Raw genomic sequence first — 17,326 nt, forward strand, 5'->3', positions numbered from 1 at the left:
TGGGAGGGGAACAACAGCTGGAAACGGCTGCTAATACCCCGTAGGCTGAGGAGCAAAAGGAGGATTACCCACCTGTCCGAATGTTGCTGAGCAGTTTTTGGATATCAAATGATGAGTTCTCCAACAAGCCTTACAAGGAGCTCTAGGAACTCTAAGTAGTTGTTTTAACAATGAGTTACATTTATGCACCATCAGTGTTATTATTGGCATGTTTGGGGCGAAGAAAGAAATAATTGATTAGCCCTTCTACTGTAGGCATTATAACCCCAACTGAAACAATGGATGCATATTTCAGTTAAAATTTGTGTCTTCAAATCAGTCAAGTTTCAATCTGTTAGGTATGGGGAGAGGGTTGAGCCCTAATCTCCTTTTCATATCTTTGTTTTGTATTGAAAATGTCAAACTTGTTTGCAGGGGAAAAATGAAAAATACTAGATAGAAAGCTAGGAGGAAGTGTAAAACATGGAAGATCAAGATGATCAAAGAACTCTAACCCACCTGTTCTCAAAAACTCAGCAACAACTCCCTCCTCCAGTATCAAATCTTTCCTTCACCCTGCTCATTTTTTGTTTTTTGTTTTTCTTTTAATTAAATTATATATATATATATATGCTCTGTTTTAAGTGTTCTTTTCTTCCCTATTTTGTTTAGCGTATTCTTAAGCAGAATGAAAGGAGGGAGAGAAATCCAAAGCTGCTGCGGGTCAGGAAAGGATCCTCTGGTCCTCCACCTCCACGTTCTTCTGAACATATGCAGGTCATTCTTGTATACCATTCTCTGTTTAAGTGTTCTTTCCTCACAAAGCTTCATTTGCAGCTCCAACTACCATTCTTTGCTTCATGTTGATAGTGCATATCCTCTCTCTCTCTCTCTCAACTATGTTCAAGTTTTTCCTAGAAGAATTATTAAATTTCATGTCTATGCATTTTGATACTTTGAATAGGTACTTACTGATAAGGCGGATAGGAATAAAAGGTCTGTGAGTGTTTGTTTCTGACACCTTTTAACATTTTTTTGGTTGTAAAATTGGACAGTAGTGGGGTTTCAATTTCTTTTTATCTTATGCTGAATTAGTTATTATATATGAGTGTAATAATTTTGAAGCCTGTCATTTATTTGAAGCAGTAGACAGAAGGTGATTACGATCAAACAGTTTCATGCAAGTGATGAAGCTAACTCATATTCTATGAAGAAAGCTAAGGAACTTCAAATAAAATTAGCACCAGAAATGCCTAATTTTGTGAAATTTATGCATCGGTCACATGTCAGTAAGCCTTTTTGGTTGGTGAGTCCCAAACAAACTCATATCTGGAATATACAAAAAATCCATGAAAGTGAATCATTCTTGTTGGTGTAACTGGAAGCAATACTTTATGTTGACAGAGACTTCCTAGTGATTTCTGCAAGTTGAACTTACCGAAAGAAGATTGTAGCATTATATTGGTAGATGAAAGTGGTGAAGAGTACGAAACAAAGTACCTTGCTACAAGGGTAGCACTAAGTGGTGGATGGATGAAATTCTCTAAAAAACACAAATTGGTTGAAGGAGATTCAGTGTTGTTCCAACTTATCAAGGCTACTAAATTCAAGGTGATGCACACATGTCCTGTGACTTTGAAATTGGATTATTTTTGTTGGAACCATGTTGGTCTAAGGTTTGAGTTTTTTATGGTTTTGATGAGTCAGTGTTTATATCAGATTCTTAATTTGACTTCCTTGTTCTTATTATAGAGTTCACTAGGACAGGCAATCTGGATATCTGGAATAGGTGTTCTCTCAATGTATCTATTTGAAAGGCCGAAATGTGTATTCCATTTCTCTAGTAGTTGCCATCAACTTGACTGACATGTGGAATTTATGAATCACTTTTCAACTTTCTTACCTAGCAGATCTAACCCCCTTAGATTGTTACAGATTACAATATAATGATCTTGTTGGGTTTCTATCTTAGCAAGAAAAAGCAAGTCTTTTGAGTTTTTATGTTGGTTCCCTTTTCCCCTTGTATTTGTACTATAATGCTTAAAAGTTTAGGACATCTTGCACTTATTTCTCCAATACATTTTCTAGGAAAAATATCAATTCTGATACTTCTTTCTTTTTTATGTAGGTGTACATTATAAGAGAAAATGGTTTGACTAATTCTGAAGTTGCTGGAGATCTTGCACTTGAAAAGGAAATTCTTACTGGTAACTCAGTTGGCCTCTTGATATTTCAGAATTTGTTGCCTACTCAATTGAATTGAATTGAATTGTTGCAATGGTCTTTGTTTATGCCTTTTAATTAGGCTAGGTTCAAATTTTTTTCTTTGCTTGCATTCGAAAAAAAACCACTTTGCTTTTTCCTTGAATGTAAAGGAAGATAATGAAGATTCTCTTCCTTTATCTGTTCGTTTTCAAGAGTTTGATCAATATGATACTCCTCTAGGATCAGTTTCTAACCTTGGGTCGCCATCCGGAGAACAGTGTGCTAATGACAGTGAAGAAGTTGGTTCTGCAGATTTGGGAGGCATCAGGTTGGAAAAAGCAACCAAGGAATTTAAAGACGTGAAAAGCTTTGAGGATTTCACCATTATAGTGAATGGTTTGATTATAGATTCTGAATTTCCAGAACATGTTCGAGTGAAGTACTATGAGCTCTGCTGCAGTCAAAACTCTTTTCTTCATGACCATCTTCTCGAAGGCATCAACTTTAAGTTAATAGTTGGAACAATTTCTGAGATTGTCAATGTGGCTGATGCCCTTCGAGCTTGCAAACTTACTACCTCTCAGAATGACTTTGCATCTTGGGACAAAAGCTTGAATGCTTTTGAGCAATTGGGCATGAATGTTGGCTTTTTACATGCTCGATTGCACCAGCTTGTGAGCCTTGCCTTTGAGTCGGAAGGGGCAAAGGTCTCAAAGATGTACAATGAAGCTGTATCCAAAAGAGCTTGTTTTGTAGAGGAGAAAAGAAAGCTGAAAGTGAAAATTATGGAATTAAACAAAGAAATTGAGAATCTTGAATTGAAAGCCAAGAGACATGAGGTGAAGTTTCAAGCTAAGGTCAATGATCCGTGGTGACCTTTACTTTTCTCCTTGTTGCAGTTTCCTCCTTTTTTTGAGGTAGCCTGACTTTTGCAGTTGACTAATATAATTCTCTGAAGTTAAGGAGAATTCCTTTTTGTGGAATTTGATTTCAGATGTATAGTTTTGTGGAATATATGTGGATCTACAGTGTTAACTACTGATGTCTGTGTAAACTACATTTGTAATTATGCAAATGATTAAGGAAATATAAGGTACAATGAAGGTTGTAATCAGTTGGCTAAAGGAATGCTCTCTCTCTCTCTCTCTCTCTCTCTCTCTCAAACACTCACATACATCATATAGAGCATTGTGACTACACAGTGTATGCATCAGAATGGATTGAAAATCTTATACTTTGATTTGTTTAGATTGAGTAATAATATCTAGTGGACTTTGCTAAGCACAGGAAATCTCTGGTGGCAGTGGCAACATATGTAGTAATAACCATATGCCTAATGTAGGAGCCCGATCATAATTTGAGATTCATATTTTTAATTTGATAAGAAGACAACCATCTATTAGATAACCAAGGAGTGGATAAAGGATAGGTAACCCGACACGCTATGGACACCGCCCTCCTTGCCTGGAGATTCATCCCTGTTCAATACTCGGTTCAAATCTTGAAAATTTTAGAATTGGTTTTTCTTCACCCATTAATTTGAAATAATCTCTTCAGCCTCTCAGACATTGCTTTTGACCCTCTAATATTTTACCGATAAGAGGCTATCCAAAACTTGTAGAACCATGCCCAAAGATGGAATTTTCTTTTTTTTGTGTGTTTTTTTGTGTTTTGATGGGGCTAGGCTGCAGTTGGTTAAACCAAGCAAGCCCAAGCCCCCCACACAGATGTGCTTGGGAATTGGGCCAATGTGGTAATGCCTGCACATCCAGGAACTCGTGGTCTTAGCTCTCAATTAGGTGGGACTGTGTGAGGATGAACATCCAAACGCCTTCCAAACAACGACAATCCTAACCATGGTTTGAGGTATCGGTATTGTATCGCCTGTATAGGTAATACCTATTTGTTTTACAAGTGATCAATCCCGATACTGTATCGGTGATTCAGTACGAATAAGGGGTAAAATGATTTAAAAAAAAAAACCCATTTTTAAAGGAGAATCAAGGGCATATTTGCCTGATATGGCCGTTCCGGGTCGATACTTAGGGTTGTCAATTTGAGGCCCGACCAAGCTCGACCAGGAAAACTAGAGACCGGCCTGGCCCGTTTAGTAAACGTGTCGGGCTTGAGCCCGGCCCGAATAACAATCAGTCGTTCCCGGTGCAAGGGTCCAGCCGGGTGGGCGTCCGACCGACTAATAGCCCAATATGTTTACAGCTCATTTATAGTCCATTTTGCTCAGCTTGACACGTTTAAAGCCCATTTATGCCCCGATTATGGCCCGTTTGAGGCCCAAATGAAGGCCCGTTTAGCCCGATTATTGGTAGCCCGATTAAGGACTGGTATGCGACTGATTGTTTATAAACGGGACCATGCCTAGCCTATGAGGCCCGATTTCTTAAACGGGCTGGTCACGGTGCGAGATCTTGAAGTGTGGAGGCCCCATTACGCCCAATCGAAACCGGCCTGACCCGACCCATTGACACCCCTATCGATACCAATCCGATACCGTATTAGTTTCCAGGTTGACAGATACCTGTTCCAATACCGTGCACTAAAACCATGATCCTAACTCCCATATGATATTAAATTTTGGTGGTTCTATTGAGTCTAATTCATTTTTTCATTAAATATTAAAACTTATTTCACCAAATAAAATATTAAAACTTAAAAATATTAATTAATGAAAACATAGTATTTTAATATTGTGTGACTCAGTACAGATAAAAATCCGGAGTATTGGGTGCATTTTAGAGGGTATACCGTATGCGTATTTAACCCTTATGTAAACCCTTTCCTAAACCCTAAAGTTTCTTCGCATCAACTTCCTTCATTTGTCTCGCCTTTCCTATATCGAAATGACGATTTAACCTTGCCCGGGCAGTGCGTTCGGACAGGGGGTTAAGTCATCATTTCACGCCCCCATGTGAGGGGACAGCAAGGTCCTGTCCGGGCAGGGGACAGGAGAGGATAACAATTCTCCTAAACCCTAAAGTTTCTTTCGTCTTCCTTAAACCAATCTCCTCTCTCGCCATGTCATTTTTTAGGAAGGACCGCCCACTTCTCTGCCCGCTTTGCCCAAATGGCTCATTTCCACTGATCCGCCCAAATGGTTCAATTCCACTGCTCTGACCATTTCTCCGTCCGAATGGCTCAATTCCACTGCTCAGCCACCATTCCCATTCAACTCTTCTTCGAAAAAAGTCATTGTGTGTGGGTGCGGATGGAGGCGGGAAGCCACCGGAAGGAGGAGGAGGAGATATTGGGTTCTCCTAAAGTTTCTTTCGTCTTCCTTAAACCAATCTCCTCTCTCGCCATGTCATTTTTCAGGAAGCTCCGCCCACTTCTCCGCCTGCTCCCCCCAAATGGCTCATTTCCACTAATCCGTCCAAATGGCTCAATTCCACTGCTTAGCCACCATTCCCATTCAACTCTACTATGGAAAAAATCATTGCACGTGGGTGCGGGTGAAGGCGGGAAGCCACCGGAAGGAGGAGGAGGAGATATTGGATACCTCCAAGCCATATTAGTACTTGATTTTCATTTTAATATGCCGGAAGGTTTGTTCCAAGCTTGAGGAGGTTCCAGCCCTCAAATATTTTTTTAGAAAAAACTGGAACAGTAGATATTAAAGGGAATTCTGTGGTCTTCTGTGCAAAGGAAGTTGATGCAAAGATTAAAGAGTTTGAATATATTTTGAAAAACAAAAGAGATTTGGAAAATGAACTAGGAAAGCAGGAACCAATAGAGAAAACGATTTCTGCAAAAGCTGAAAAAAATGCTAGCAAGCAGGTGGGGTTTTTCATAGCTTTGGCAATCTCTGGATATTTGTACCTAGTGTGGCGGGAAATAGACATCTATATTCCAAGGGATTCAACCTTTGTCGACATGTTCTTCCTCTTATGGACAGAGAGCTAGGTTTCAATGGAATGGTAAATAGGCGTCAAGAAGTTCTGCGCACAAAATATGATAAGAAACAGAGTTTTGACAGGCCCAAGTACATAAAAAACAAAGAAGAGCTGGAAATCATCAAGAAAATGTTAGGAATTGGTTATGCGTAATCTTAGTTGTTTTCTAAATTTGTAATAAAACAGTCTAATTAGTTCAATCATTTTCTTCTCTATGTTTTAGCCTATTTTTGTGATTTGATGGTCTTGCAAGCACACATTTTACTTGTTAATTTCTAATCTTATTTTGAAGCCAATGGCTAGCTATTAGTGATTTGCTTCTGATCTAGTTGTAAATTTTGATATTGGTTCTATGATAGATGATGTCATGAATAGTAACTATAATGATGTCATGAATTGTAACTACAATATATACTCACCTCATTACTTACCCATCTCATGTGGTCAGCAATTTTGAATTCAAAGTGTCATTAATGCATTGAATGGCAATGCAATTGATGAATAAGAAAACAAGTATGAATTAGAGAAGAGGAGGAGAGCGCGTACCATAATCGACACCGTCCTCCACTTGTTGTGCTGGCTACATTTGAAAATGGAGAAGTTGAAACAGCTATGACATTGACGTAGAAGTCGATTCGGACGGAGAAATCAAGGCATTGGTTTTCTCTCTTTCTCTCTTATTCCCTTCTCTTATAAATAGGGGTAGGGGGATACATTCAAAGGATAAGACAGGAACTGAGAATGGTAATCTCAGAGAGATTTGAGAGATGTTATTGAGTTGGGTTTCGGTTTCACTTGTAGGGAACTTTGAGTATTACTTTCTGTGTATAATTCCTTTGGGAATTAGTGAGAGTTATATTGTGAGTGAGTTTCTTTGTTGAGTGGGTCCCACATACAATATTGTGAGTGAGGGGTGTGTGTTGTAATTTTTCCTGTACTAGTAAAGTGAGCTTCGTGTTATTGCCCTGTGGACGTAGGCCATCGTGCCGAACCACGTAAATCTTGTGTCTTCATATTTTTTACTTTTTCGTGAGTCTTGGTTACACGCTTTGGCTTTGTACATTCCGATCAGTGCGAGACGAATTTCCGCTACAATTGGTATCAGAGCCCAAGGTTGAGAAGCCTTGTTAGCACGTGATCGGTGTCGACGTACTTGTTTCGGCTTTACGATATGGCTTCATCAAAGTTTGAGGTGCCAAAATTCAACGGATCAAATTATCAGTTGTGGAAGTTGAAAATCCAAGTTGTGTTGATGAAAGACGGGTGTTCAGTTGCCCTTGACGAAAAAGACAAGAAGCTGAAAGAAATGCAGGATGCTGAATTCGCAGCGAAAGATCAAACGACGATGGCGTACTTACTTCTTGCCTTAGACGATTCGATACTTTTTAATGTCTTTGATCAAACCACTGTCAAAGATTTGTGGGACAAGTTGAAGAATCTCTACGAAGGGAAATCAATGTCCAACAAAATTTTCCTTCGTCGACAGTTGTACAACCTGAAGATGAAGGAAGGCGCATCTTTCCAAGAATACTTAAATGGGTTCAATACCCTGTTGAGTAGATTGACCGCCATCGGAGTGAAAATCGATGACGACGAAAATGTAACACTTCTTCTTTGTTCTATGCCAGATTCGTGGGATTCTTTGATTATGAATCTCAGTACTGGAGTTGATCTTGATACGGAATCGATCGTGGCTACGTTGCTTATGGAAGAGTCTCGTAGAAAAATTCTTAAGAGCTCTTTTGGCAATGCAATGATGGTCAGAGGGAGATCCACAGACAGAAGTTCCAGTGGGATTCGATCGTTAAGATCCAAATCGAAATGGCATAAAAGTGGTCCTTGTTGGAAATGTGGACAAAAGGGTCATTTACGTTAAGATTGTAAATCCAAGGAGAATCAGCAACACTCAAAATCTGATTCTCATATTGCAACTACTTCGACAAGTTCTCAAGGAAATATTGTTGAGATGGAGGATTCATCCGATAATGGTGTGGTGATGTCCACGGTTCCAGTTGAGAGTGTGAACCATCAATGGATTCTAGACTCGGGCACTTCTTTTTATATGACGCCGCATAGAGACTGGTTCCATACTTATCAATCATGTGGTGGTGGTATAGTATACATGGGTAATGATAACTCATGTAAAATTATAGGGATTGGAGATGTTCGAGTTACGATGTTTGATGGTACAACTCGTATCATTTCTAGTGTACGGCACATACCGCCTACTGTCCTTGGGAAAGTTCGATGATGATGGGTACAAAATGACACTGGAAAATGGTCGATTGAAGATTGTCAAAGGAGCACTCATCGTGGCGAAACGAGAATTGATAGGCGGCTTATATAGGCTGATCGAAGATACTGTGGTTGGTGAAGCTATTGTTGCCAATGCTGTGACAGAATCTACAACAATCTGGCACAGGCGCTTGAGACACATAAGCAAGTAAGGACTACAGGTACTTCTTGATCGTGGCCTTCTACCTGGTTTAAAATCTATTAATTTAGATTTTTATGAGGATTGTCTATTTGGAAAGCTCCACAGAGCTTTCTTTCCCCGTTCCACTGCTAGAAGTAAGAATATTCTTGATTTGATTCATTCTGACACTTGGGAAGCAGATGTTGAGTCTTTGGGTGGCTCAAAGTACTTTATTTCTTTTATTGATGATTATTCCAGAAAAATTTGAATTTATATCATTAGATGGAAGAGTGATGCTTTTGTTTCGTTTAAGAAATTTAAAGCATTGGTGGAAAATCATAAAAAAACAAAGATTAAGTGTCTGAGAACCGATAATGGTGGAGAATATACTTTGCAAGAATTCAGAGATTTTTGCACTGAGCATGGCATTCAGAGACACTATACGGTTCGAAAAACCTGTTGATTATTCGTTTCTCCATACCTTTGGTTGTGATGCTTATATGTGGATTCCAAAAGAGTTAAGGACTAAGATTGATGCGAGATCCAAAAAGTGTATTTTTCTTGGCTATGCAAAAGGAGTAAAGGGGTACAGGTTGTGGGATCCTACTGCTCACAAACTGGTCGTTAGCCGAGATGTTGTTTTCAATGAAGATTCATTGCAGAAAGACAAAGAACAGCCAAGTTCTGACCTACCAAAGGTATTTGAACTTGAATCTCTTGAAGAAGTTCATAATCAACCTGTTGAAGAATAGCTGACCGATACTGATGAAGCTGGTGGAGATGAAGCTGATGAAGAGCATACAGAAGAACCAGGTGCTGAAACTCAGGGTGACCAAAGGCGGTTTAAGAGAGCTTCGAAACGTCCTACTTGGCATAAAGATTATGTCATGGCTTACACTTGTATCACTGAAGAGCATGAGCCTTGTACATATCTGGAGGCTTGTAAGTCCAACGATGCTCCCCAATGGAGAGCATCTATGGAAGAGGAGATGGAGGCCCTGTATAAGAACAAAACTTGGGATCTTGTTAAGTTACCCAAGGGACGTAAAGCTATTGGTTCAGATGGGTTTACAAGCTGAAAAGAGACACTAATGGGAATGTTGAAAGATACAAATCCCGATTAGTGGTGAAAGGTTATGCATAAAAGTCAGGTATTGATTTTAATGAAATCTTTTCTCCAGTTGTTCGTCTGACGACTATTCGTGTTGTGATAAGTATGGCAGCTGTGCTTGATTTAGAGCTTGAGTAGTTGGATGTTAAAAATGTTTTTTTGCATGAAAATCTCAATGAAGAGATTTATATGACTCAACCCGAAGGGTTTGTTGAAAAAAATAAGAAGAATTTGGTTTGTTGGCTAAACATATCGCTTTATGGCTTGAAGCAGGCGCCAAGATGCTGGTACAAGTGATTTGATTCTTTCATTGTGAGCTTAGGGTTCAAGAGATGTGAAGCAGACCATTGTGCATATGTTCGCAATCATGGTAATGGTGGTTTCATTATCTTATTGTTATATGTTGATGACATGCTGGTTGAAGGTACCAATAAAGATGGTATTGCAGACGTGAAAGCTCGTTTAGCAAGGGAATTTGACATGAAAGACTTGGATGCCATAAATCATATTCTTGGGATGATTGTACTTAGAGACCGTGAAAATAGAAAGATCTAGAAAACTCAGAAGAGTTATGTTGAAAAGGTTCTGCGTCGCTTCAATTTGCAAAACGCTAAACCAGTTAACACCCCCACTTCCTATTGGCTACAAACTGTCTTCAGAACAGAGTCCTTGCATAGAAGCAGAGAAGACAGAGATGTCTCGAGTACCATATGCATCGGCAGTGGGAACTCTTATGTTTGCCATGGTGAGCACCAGACCAGATATTGCACAAGCAGTGGGAGCAGTTAGTAAATACATGGCAAAGTCGGGTCGAGATCATTGGACTACTGTAAAGTGGATCCTTCGTTATTTGAAGGGTACTTCTGACATGGCTATTTGTTATAGTGGCCAAGATTTACAGTTGGTTGGTTTTGTGGATGCAGATTTTGCAGGAGATAGTGATAGACGGAGATGTACCACTAGATTCTGTTTCTCTTTAGCCAGTGGTGCAATTAGTTGGATGTCTAGATTACAGTCTATGGTGGCATTATCTACTACGGAGGCAGAGTACATCGCAGCTACAGATGCATGTAAAGAAGGTATTTGGTTGAAGAGGTTGCTTGATGAGCTAAGAATCAAGCAGAAGGTGATAATTGTTCATTGTGACAGTCAGAGTGTGTTACATTTGGCTGTAAATCCAATGTTTCATTTTCGGACTAAACACATTGATGTAAAATATCATTTTGTTTGAGATGTGGTGGAAGATGGAGTAATCTATTTGCAAAAGATTCACACCAACGACAATGTTGTAGATATTCTAACGAAGCCTGTTGGGAGAGAGAAGTTCATATGGTGCAGAACTTCTCTTGGGCTTGTGGTTACCTGATCAGAGGTGACATTTGGGCAAATCGGAGCTGTGAAGACTATTTTCAAAACTAGTCTTCAAGTGGGAGAATGTGATAGATGATGTCATGAATAGTAACTACAATGTATACTCACCTCATTACTTACCCATCTCATGTGGTTGGCAACTTTGAATTCAAAGTGTCATTAATGCATTGAATGACAATGCAATTGATGAATATGAAAACAAGTATGAATTGGAGAAGAGGAGAAGAGCGCCTACCATGATCGACACCGTTCTCCACCTGTTGCGCTGGCTACATTTGAAAATGGAGAAGTTGAAGCAGCTACAGCACTGACGCAGAAGCTAATTCGGACGGAGAAACCAAGGCATTGGTTTTCTCTCCTTCTCTCTTATTCTCTTCTCCTATAAATAGGGGTAGGGGGATACGTTCAAAGGACAAGACAGGAACTGAGAACGGTAATCTCAGAGAGATTTGAGAGGTGTTCTTGAGTTGGGTTTCGGTTTCACTTGTAGAAAACTTTGGGTATTATTTTCTATGTATAATTCCTTTGGGAATTAGTGAGAGTAATATTGTGAGTGAGTTTCCTTGTTGAGTGGGTTCCACATACAGTGTTGTGAATGAGGGTTGTGTGTTGTAATGTTTCCTGTACTAATAAAGTGAGCTCTGTGTTATTGCCCCGTGGACGTAGGCCACCATGCCGAACCACGTAAATCTTGTGTCTTCACACTTTTTACTTTTCCGTGAGTCTTGGTTACACGCTTCAGATTCATACGTACCGATCAGTGCGGGACAAATTTCCGTCACAGATTCTAGTAAAATAGATTGGAAATTTTAGCAATGTTTAGGGGTAATGTAGTTAAAATTAAATTGAAGCAGGGTCTTTAGAGGCTGTCGACAGATGCTTAGAATATGAGTCAAGTTTCAGTTGTTAAGTTGGAATATGAGTCCATATAGGAGATGACATACATAGGTTAATGATAGAGTTTGTAGAGTACAGGAGAGTTTTTTTTTATTTGTTTTAGGTCAAGAAAAGGAGTATGGTTCATCATTGTCCAATTCTCCATCTTGATCAATTACTTGCTTTAGTTTTCCTGAGTTTTCTAACAATCCATCCTAGAATCTCAGTGTGTATCAATTTAATAATTCTGGTTTGGGGCAGCCAAGTAGCCTTGCAATTCTGTTGGTGGTCTATCCCTATTTGACTGAGTTTTAAAGAGTTACATTACTCATAGTCTCTATTTTTTATCCATCTATTCTTATTTCTGAAATTCCAGAATCATTCTCTTAAGAACAGCCTCTGGGCCTGGAAAACTCCTTTTTTTCTTAAACTTGCATTGATTCCAGTTTTATGTCCAATTCTTCAAATTTCTTCAATCTGTTCCAAGTGTGGTACCTACCTCTATCTGATCTCCTAGATTCAATTCTAGGGTTTGAACCATGCCAGTTTCAAATGTGAGTTCACAATTGAATGGTTGCGGGCTGCTTTCTAATTAGTTTCACAATTACGAAGGAGCAAAGTGATCATCCAGTGAACCAAAAGGAGCCCATATGCATAACTTGGTGATGAACCGTTATCTGTTTTGCCTGCCTTTCTGCATTACCAAAAGGGTCATGTAGCAAAAGTAGTAAACACCCCAACCCAGAAATACATAAACATTTGAACTCTATGTCCCTAATAACAAGATGGGTGTTAGTTTTTTCTGGTCATTTGTAGGCAGTGATTGAATGCAAAAGTTTTACTCTCACAGACCCCGTAGTGGTGGGAGTCTTGTACATTGGGTACGTTCTTTTTTATGAGTTTTGTTTTTGATGAAAATGTCTAGGGTAGTTGCAAAGTAGATTTGAGGGGAACCTAGAGGCCTTAATGGTTGCAAAATGTAATCAGAGTCATCTGTTCGATTGCCTTTGGCATGAACGTCCTATTCTTTTACCAATTCGGATCCTCTACTGCCGCCTGAACGTCAAGCCTGTGTGCTTCCTCAAACAGGCAGGGGTGCAATGACCGCCCTACCCACTGCCTGAGCGCCCTGCCCGGGTGGGGCAGGGCAGTCATTGCGCCCCGGCCTGTGTGAGGAAGCATACAGGCAGGACGGTCAGGCGGCAGTAGAGGATCAAAGTCCATTCATGTACTCCTCTCAAATTTTAAAATTATTACCTTAACGGAAAAAAGAGGCCGGTCACGAATTCACGGTGCAAGGTCCTGAAGTGTGGAGGCCCAATTAGGCCTAATCGAAACCGTCTCGATCCGACCGATTGACACCCCTACCAATACCAATCCAATACCGTATTAGTTTCCAGGTTGATGGATACCCGTTCCAATCCAATACCGTGCACTAAAACCATGATCCTAACCTGTCTAACGATTTTTTATTTTTTTTATTGAATAGGAAGTTGTCTGGACCTTTGGCCCGATTAATCCTCCAGGTACACTACACATGCATTTCTATATACGTGCATCAGATCCTATGAAAATCATCGAAGCTATGGGGTTAAAGGGAGTCAAACTCAGGGCGCATATCAATTTAGGAATGCTCCCTGCCCAACTAAGCTACACCAATGGGTTTAACCTATCAAACAATCTTAAATTTCTCAAGCTCTATTTTTGCTCTTTGATTTGCGCACAAGAAAATCAAACCTAGGAAAACTTGAAAAGCCTACTTGATAATCTCCATTGTGGATGAATAATATTTTGCCCATGGCCGGGTTGGTTTGCGCACAAGAAAAACTTTGGTTGATAAAAAGTTTTAGGCAATTTAATGTAGAATGAAAAAAAAAAAAAATTAGGATCTAGTTTTCCTTCACTCACAGTCAAGGAAGAACGATGGGTTCAGATGGTATTCATAGGGGATAGGGGAATAATTGATGATATTATCGATCATTTGTTAATAAGGAGAAATATTTATGACCATTGACGGTTGTACTATTTGTGCACCCATGATGCAGAAAATTTTTTTCCAAGAAATTATATAAAAATATGGGTGGAAAAAACACTGTTTGGTCACATGCCCCTACACCCAAACACTGGTGATGGTGAAATGACCACCACGCCAATCATGTTGGATGCCTAGGCACATGCTCCCATTGGCCTTCGCATGAGCACATGGGTCACATGACCAAGTAGGGTTCTCTTTCCCTACAACAAGAAAGTTTTATCCCAAGTCCCAACTATATAGGGCCGACCACATGGATCCATGCAAAGGGTTCTCTCTCCCTAAAATATTTACTTAAGATGTTTGGTTAAAAATTAAGAAAATAATATCAAATCATGTGATTTCCACAACATGTCACAATTAGTTTTAGTGCATGGTATTGGATCGGGTATTGGTCATCTATAAAATCCATACAATGTTGATACGGTATCGAAACAGATTGGTCATATCAAACAGATTTATCCTTGAATCTTCTATAAAAATGGATATTTTTTTAAAATCTATTTTACCTTTTATTCGTACTGTGTCACTGTACAGTATCAGCATAGTATCTGAATCGGTTACTTGCAAAACCAATACGTATGGTCCCATACGATACTGATACCTCAAACTGTGGTCCAGTTATGCTATGTTCTATCTGTTGAAAGATGCAGATTTTACTCCTTTCTTCATTAGTCGGTGAATCAATTGTCGATGTATCAAAGCTAGAACTGATCTTCCTTCGCTTCTCTTCAATTGAATCGGTAAATGACTCACTTTCAACCACATTAGCATCAAACCCATCTTTCCTGGCTTCCATGGCTCTTCTCAACCTGACTCTCCTCCATACTCCAATCCCCTGCTTCAAGAAACTCCCCAAAATATAAAAAAGAAGTCTTTGATGGATCAATGAACCGAAGCCCAGTTCGCCCTCTTGGTCGCGCTGCCGCTCCAAGAGAAAAGATGATCATGAAGAATGACTTCTCGCTTTTTGTGGTACTTTTGGAAAAGGCTCCTGTCACCTGGGACCCACTTTGGAAATGACCATCTTATCTCTGATTTTTCTATCGTTTAGCGGAGTTGGATGATCTAGCTCCTGCCATGGCTGGACTGGAGCCAAGTCCGGGTTTTGGACGGGAGAGGTTTGTGAACTCTAGGATGGTCAATGAACTGATCTTTGCGAGTGGAAAAAAACTTTCTTATAAATTATACAAATTTTATTTCTTTAAAATTATTTTTTAATAATTCAACTTTCATATACCATATAAAACAAAAAGATAAGGGGCGATGTTCTCTACTCGGAAGCGCATCTAGGTGTAGTCTGCACCGAGACACATCGGGTGGGATAGGAGCAAGGTTTCGATCATTCGAGGAGGGTTCATTTCGTCCACCTCATGTGTCTGGGCACATCTTGCGCCTAAGGGTGTCAAAAGTAAACCGAAATGAATAGAACCATTTAAACCGATACTGTGAAACCGTTTAATAAATGGTTTGGTTATGGTTTCAAAACTGAAGCCGTTTAAACCGAATTGAACCGTTTAACTGAATAAAACATTTAACACTCTTAAATGTACATATATGTACCAAAATCAACTGTAACCGTTTATCGAAACCAAACCGAACTGTTTAAAACTGAAAAGGTGAAACTGTTTGATAAATGGTTCGATTACAATTTCAAAATTAAGACCATTTAATTAAACAGTTTAACAGAAACCGGATCGTTTAACACCCTTACCTGCGCTCCTAGTGCATAGAACATATTATCCCAAAAGATAATTATGAAATGTAAAGTTCTTTTATGAGCTACAATCATTGTTTGTTTTAATCCTCCTCCTTCTCTGTCTTGTTTGAGTCTGTTTTCTCGCTCTAAGATTATTGTCGAAAAAATGAAGAACTTGAGGAGGATGAGGCAACTGTTTCCATGGAAATTCTGCAGCAGTTGACCAGTTTCGTCTCCAATTTGAGCATGTAGGAGTTGTAGAGTGGAGACAGGTTTGAAACCCAGGATATGCAGTGACAACTTCAAAAGGTTCTAGTCGATCCATTCTATTCATTGGTTGTGGACATTGTCGTAGCCAATGGCTTTAGACACATCGTGTACTTGCCTTCATGTCTAAAGGGCCAAAACCAACAATGCCTGAACCCGGACCTCATGAATTGTCCCTTCATGTGTTTGTGTTTGTGTTGGGAGGTCTAGTGTACACCTTAGGCTTAGAGAGCCTTTAACCTTAATTAAATTGGATCCGGCTCCTCTCCAAGGAGCTCAGCACCCAGGGCACGTTCAGGGTGTATCAAAGGGTTGGGCTGTGTCGCACACATTTCGACGCATGCCTAGGGATGTGTGTGGCACAACCCAACGGCTGGATGCCCCTTGGGCATGTTGGGCTCCCTGGAGAGGAGCTCAATCCAATTAAATTATGGGAGAGTGTTTCCTAAAAAGTAGTGTGGCCCCTGTATGAGTACAGGGTCAATGGGAGTATATGTGGAAACATCAACAAGGGTGAGATTTTCGCCTTTTAGAGAGGTGGGTGGAGGCAGGGCAATCATTTCATACCCCTGGGCACAAGGGCCACTCTGCCTTTCAGGATTCTTTTTTTCCTTAAATTATAGAATTTATCTTGACATTAATTATACAAATTTTATGGAAAAAAATAACGCTACTTTATCACGTGGCTCCTACACCTAGGCTTAGGAGCGCATGAAATTATCGCCCAAACCCTATTAAAAAAAAAAATCCCATTCATGTTGATACCCTAGTGTGCACTCTTATTGGCCCCCGTGTTAATGTAGAGGCTACACGACCAAACAATGATCTCTTACCAAAATTTATTTTTAAGAGATTGTTAAATGGAAGAGAATTATCTAAGCAAGCCGCATAGAAGAGCACACCAAAGAGGTGCGTCAAAACGGTATTGTGCATAGAAAGGCAGCAAGGTCATTCCAAGTTTGGATGAGAGAGAGAGAGAGAGAGACAGGGATGCTAGCGTACTCTGTCCTAGCGCTCAGAGAACTTTTTGCCCTTTTGCCCTTATCTTCTTCTTCTTTACTATTTTGTGTGTGTTTTCTTACATTGAGACTATCGTCCGCAAAGAAGAACTTGAAGAGGATGAGGCAACTGGTTCCATGGAAAATCTGCAGCAATTGACAAGCTATCGCTGTTATCTCCAATTTGAGCAGTAGCAGCTGAAGAGTGGAGACAGGTTCGAAACCCAAAATATGCGGTGAGAGTTTTAAAAGGCTCTGGTCCGTTTGGTTCATCAGTTGTGGACTTTGTCGTTGCCGGTGGCTGTACACAGGTTGTGTGCTTCCCTTCCTGTCTAACACACCAAAACCAACCCCCATTGCTCGAACTTGACCCTGTGAACTGTTGCATTGTGTGTTTGTGTGTGTATTTGTGCTTCCCCCCCCCCAAAAAAAAAAAAAGAACTGAGAAAACCCAGCTGGAACAA

At 39.9% G+C, this 17,326-nt stretch overlaps 1 protein-coding gene across 1 annotated transcript; it reads left to right on the forward strand.

The window, feature by feature from the left end:
• Positions 1-462: 462 nt before the first annotated feature.
• Positions 463-3,240, forward strand: LOC122659041 (B3 domain-containing protein Os01g0234100-like). The gene is made up of 7 exons (XM_043854199.1): positions 463-534; positions 652-756; positions 973-989; positions 1,165-1,285; positions 1,384-1,590; positions 2,108-2,194; positions 2,355-3,240. The coding sequence occupies exons 1-7, from the start codon at positions 463-465 to the stop codon at positions 3,057-3,059; spliced, it is 1,314 nt and encodes a 437-aa protein (XP_043710134.1). The 3' UTR covers positions 3,060-3,240.
• The last annotated feature ends 14,086 nt before the right edge of the window (positions 3,241-17,326 follow it).

Source organism: Telopea speciosissima, chromosome 4 (genome assembly GCF_018873765.1).
Source record: "Telopea speciosissima isolate NSW1024214 ecotype Mountain lineage chromosome 4, Tspe_v1, whole genome shotgun sequence".
NCBI lineage: Eukaryota > Viridiplantae > Streptophyta > Magnoliopsida > Proteales > Proteaceae > Telopea > Telopea speciosissima.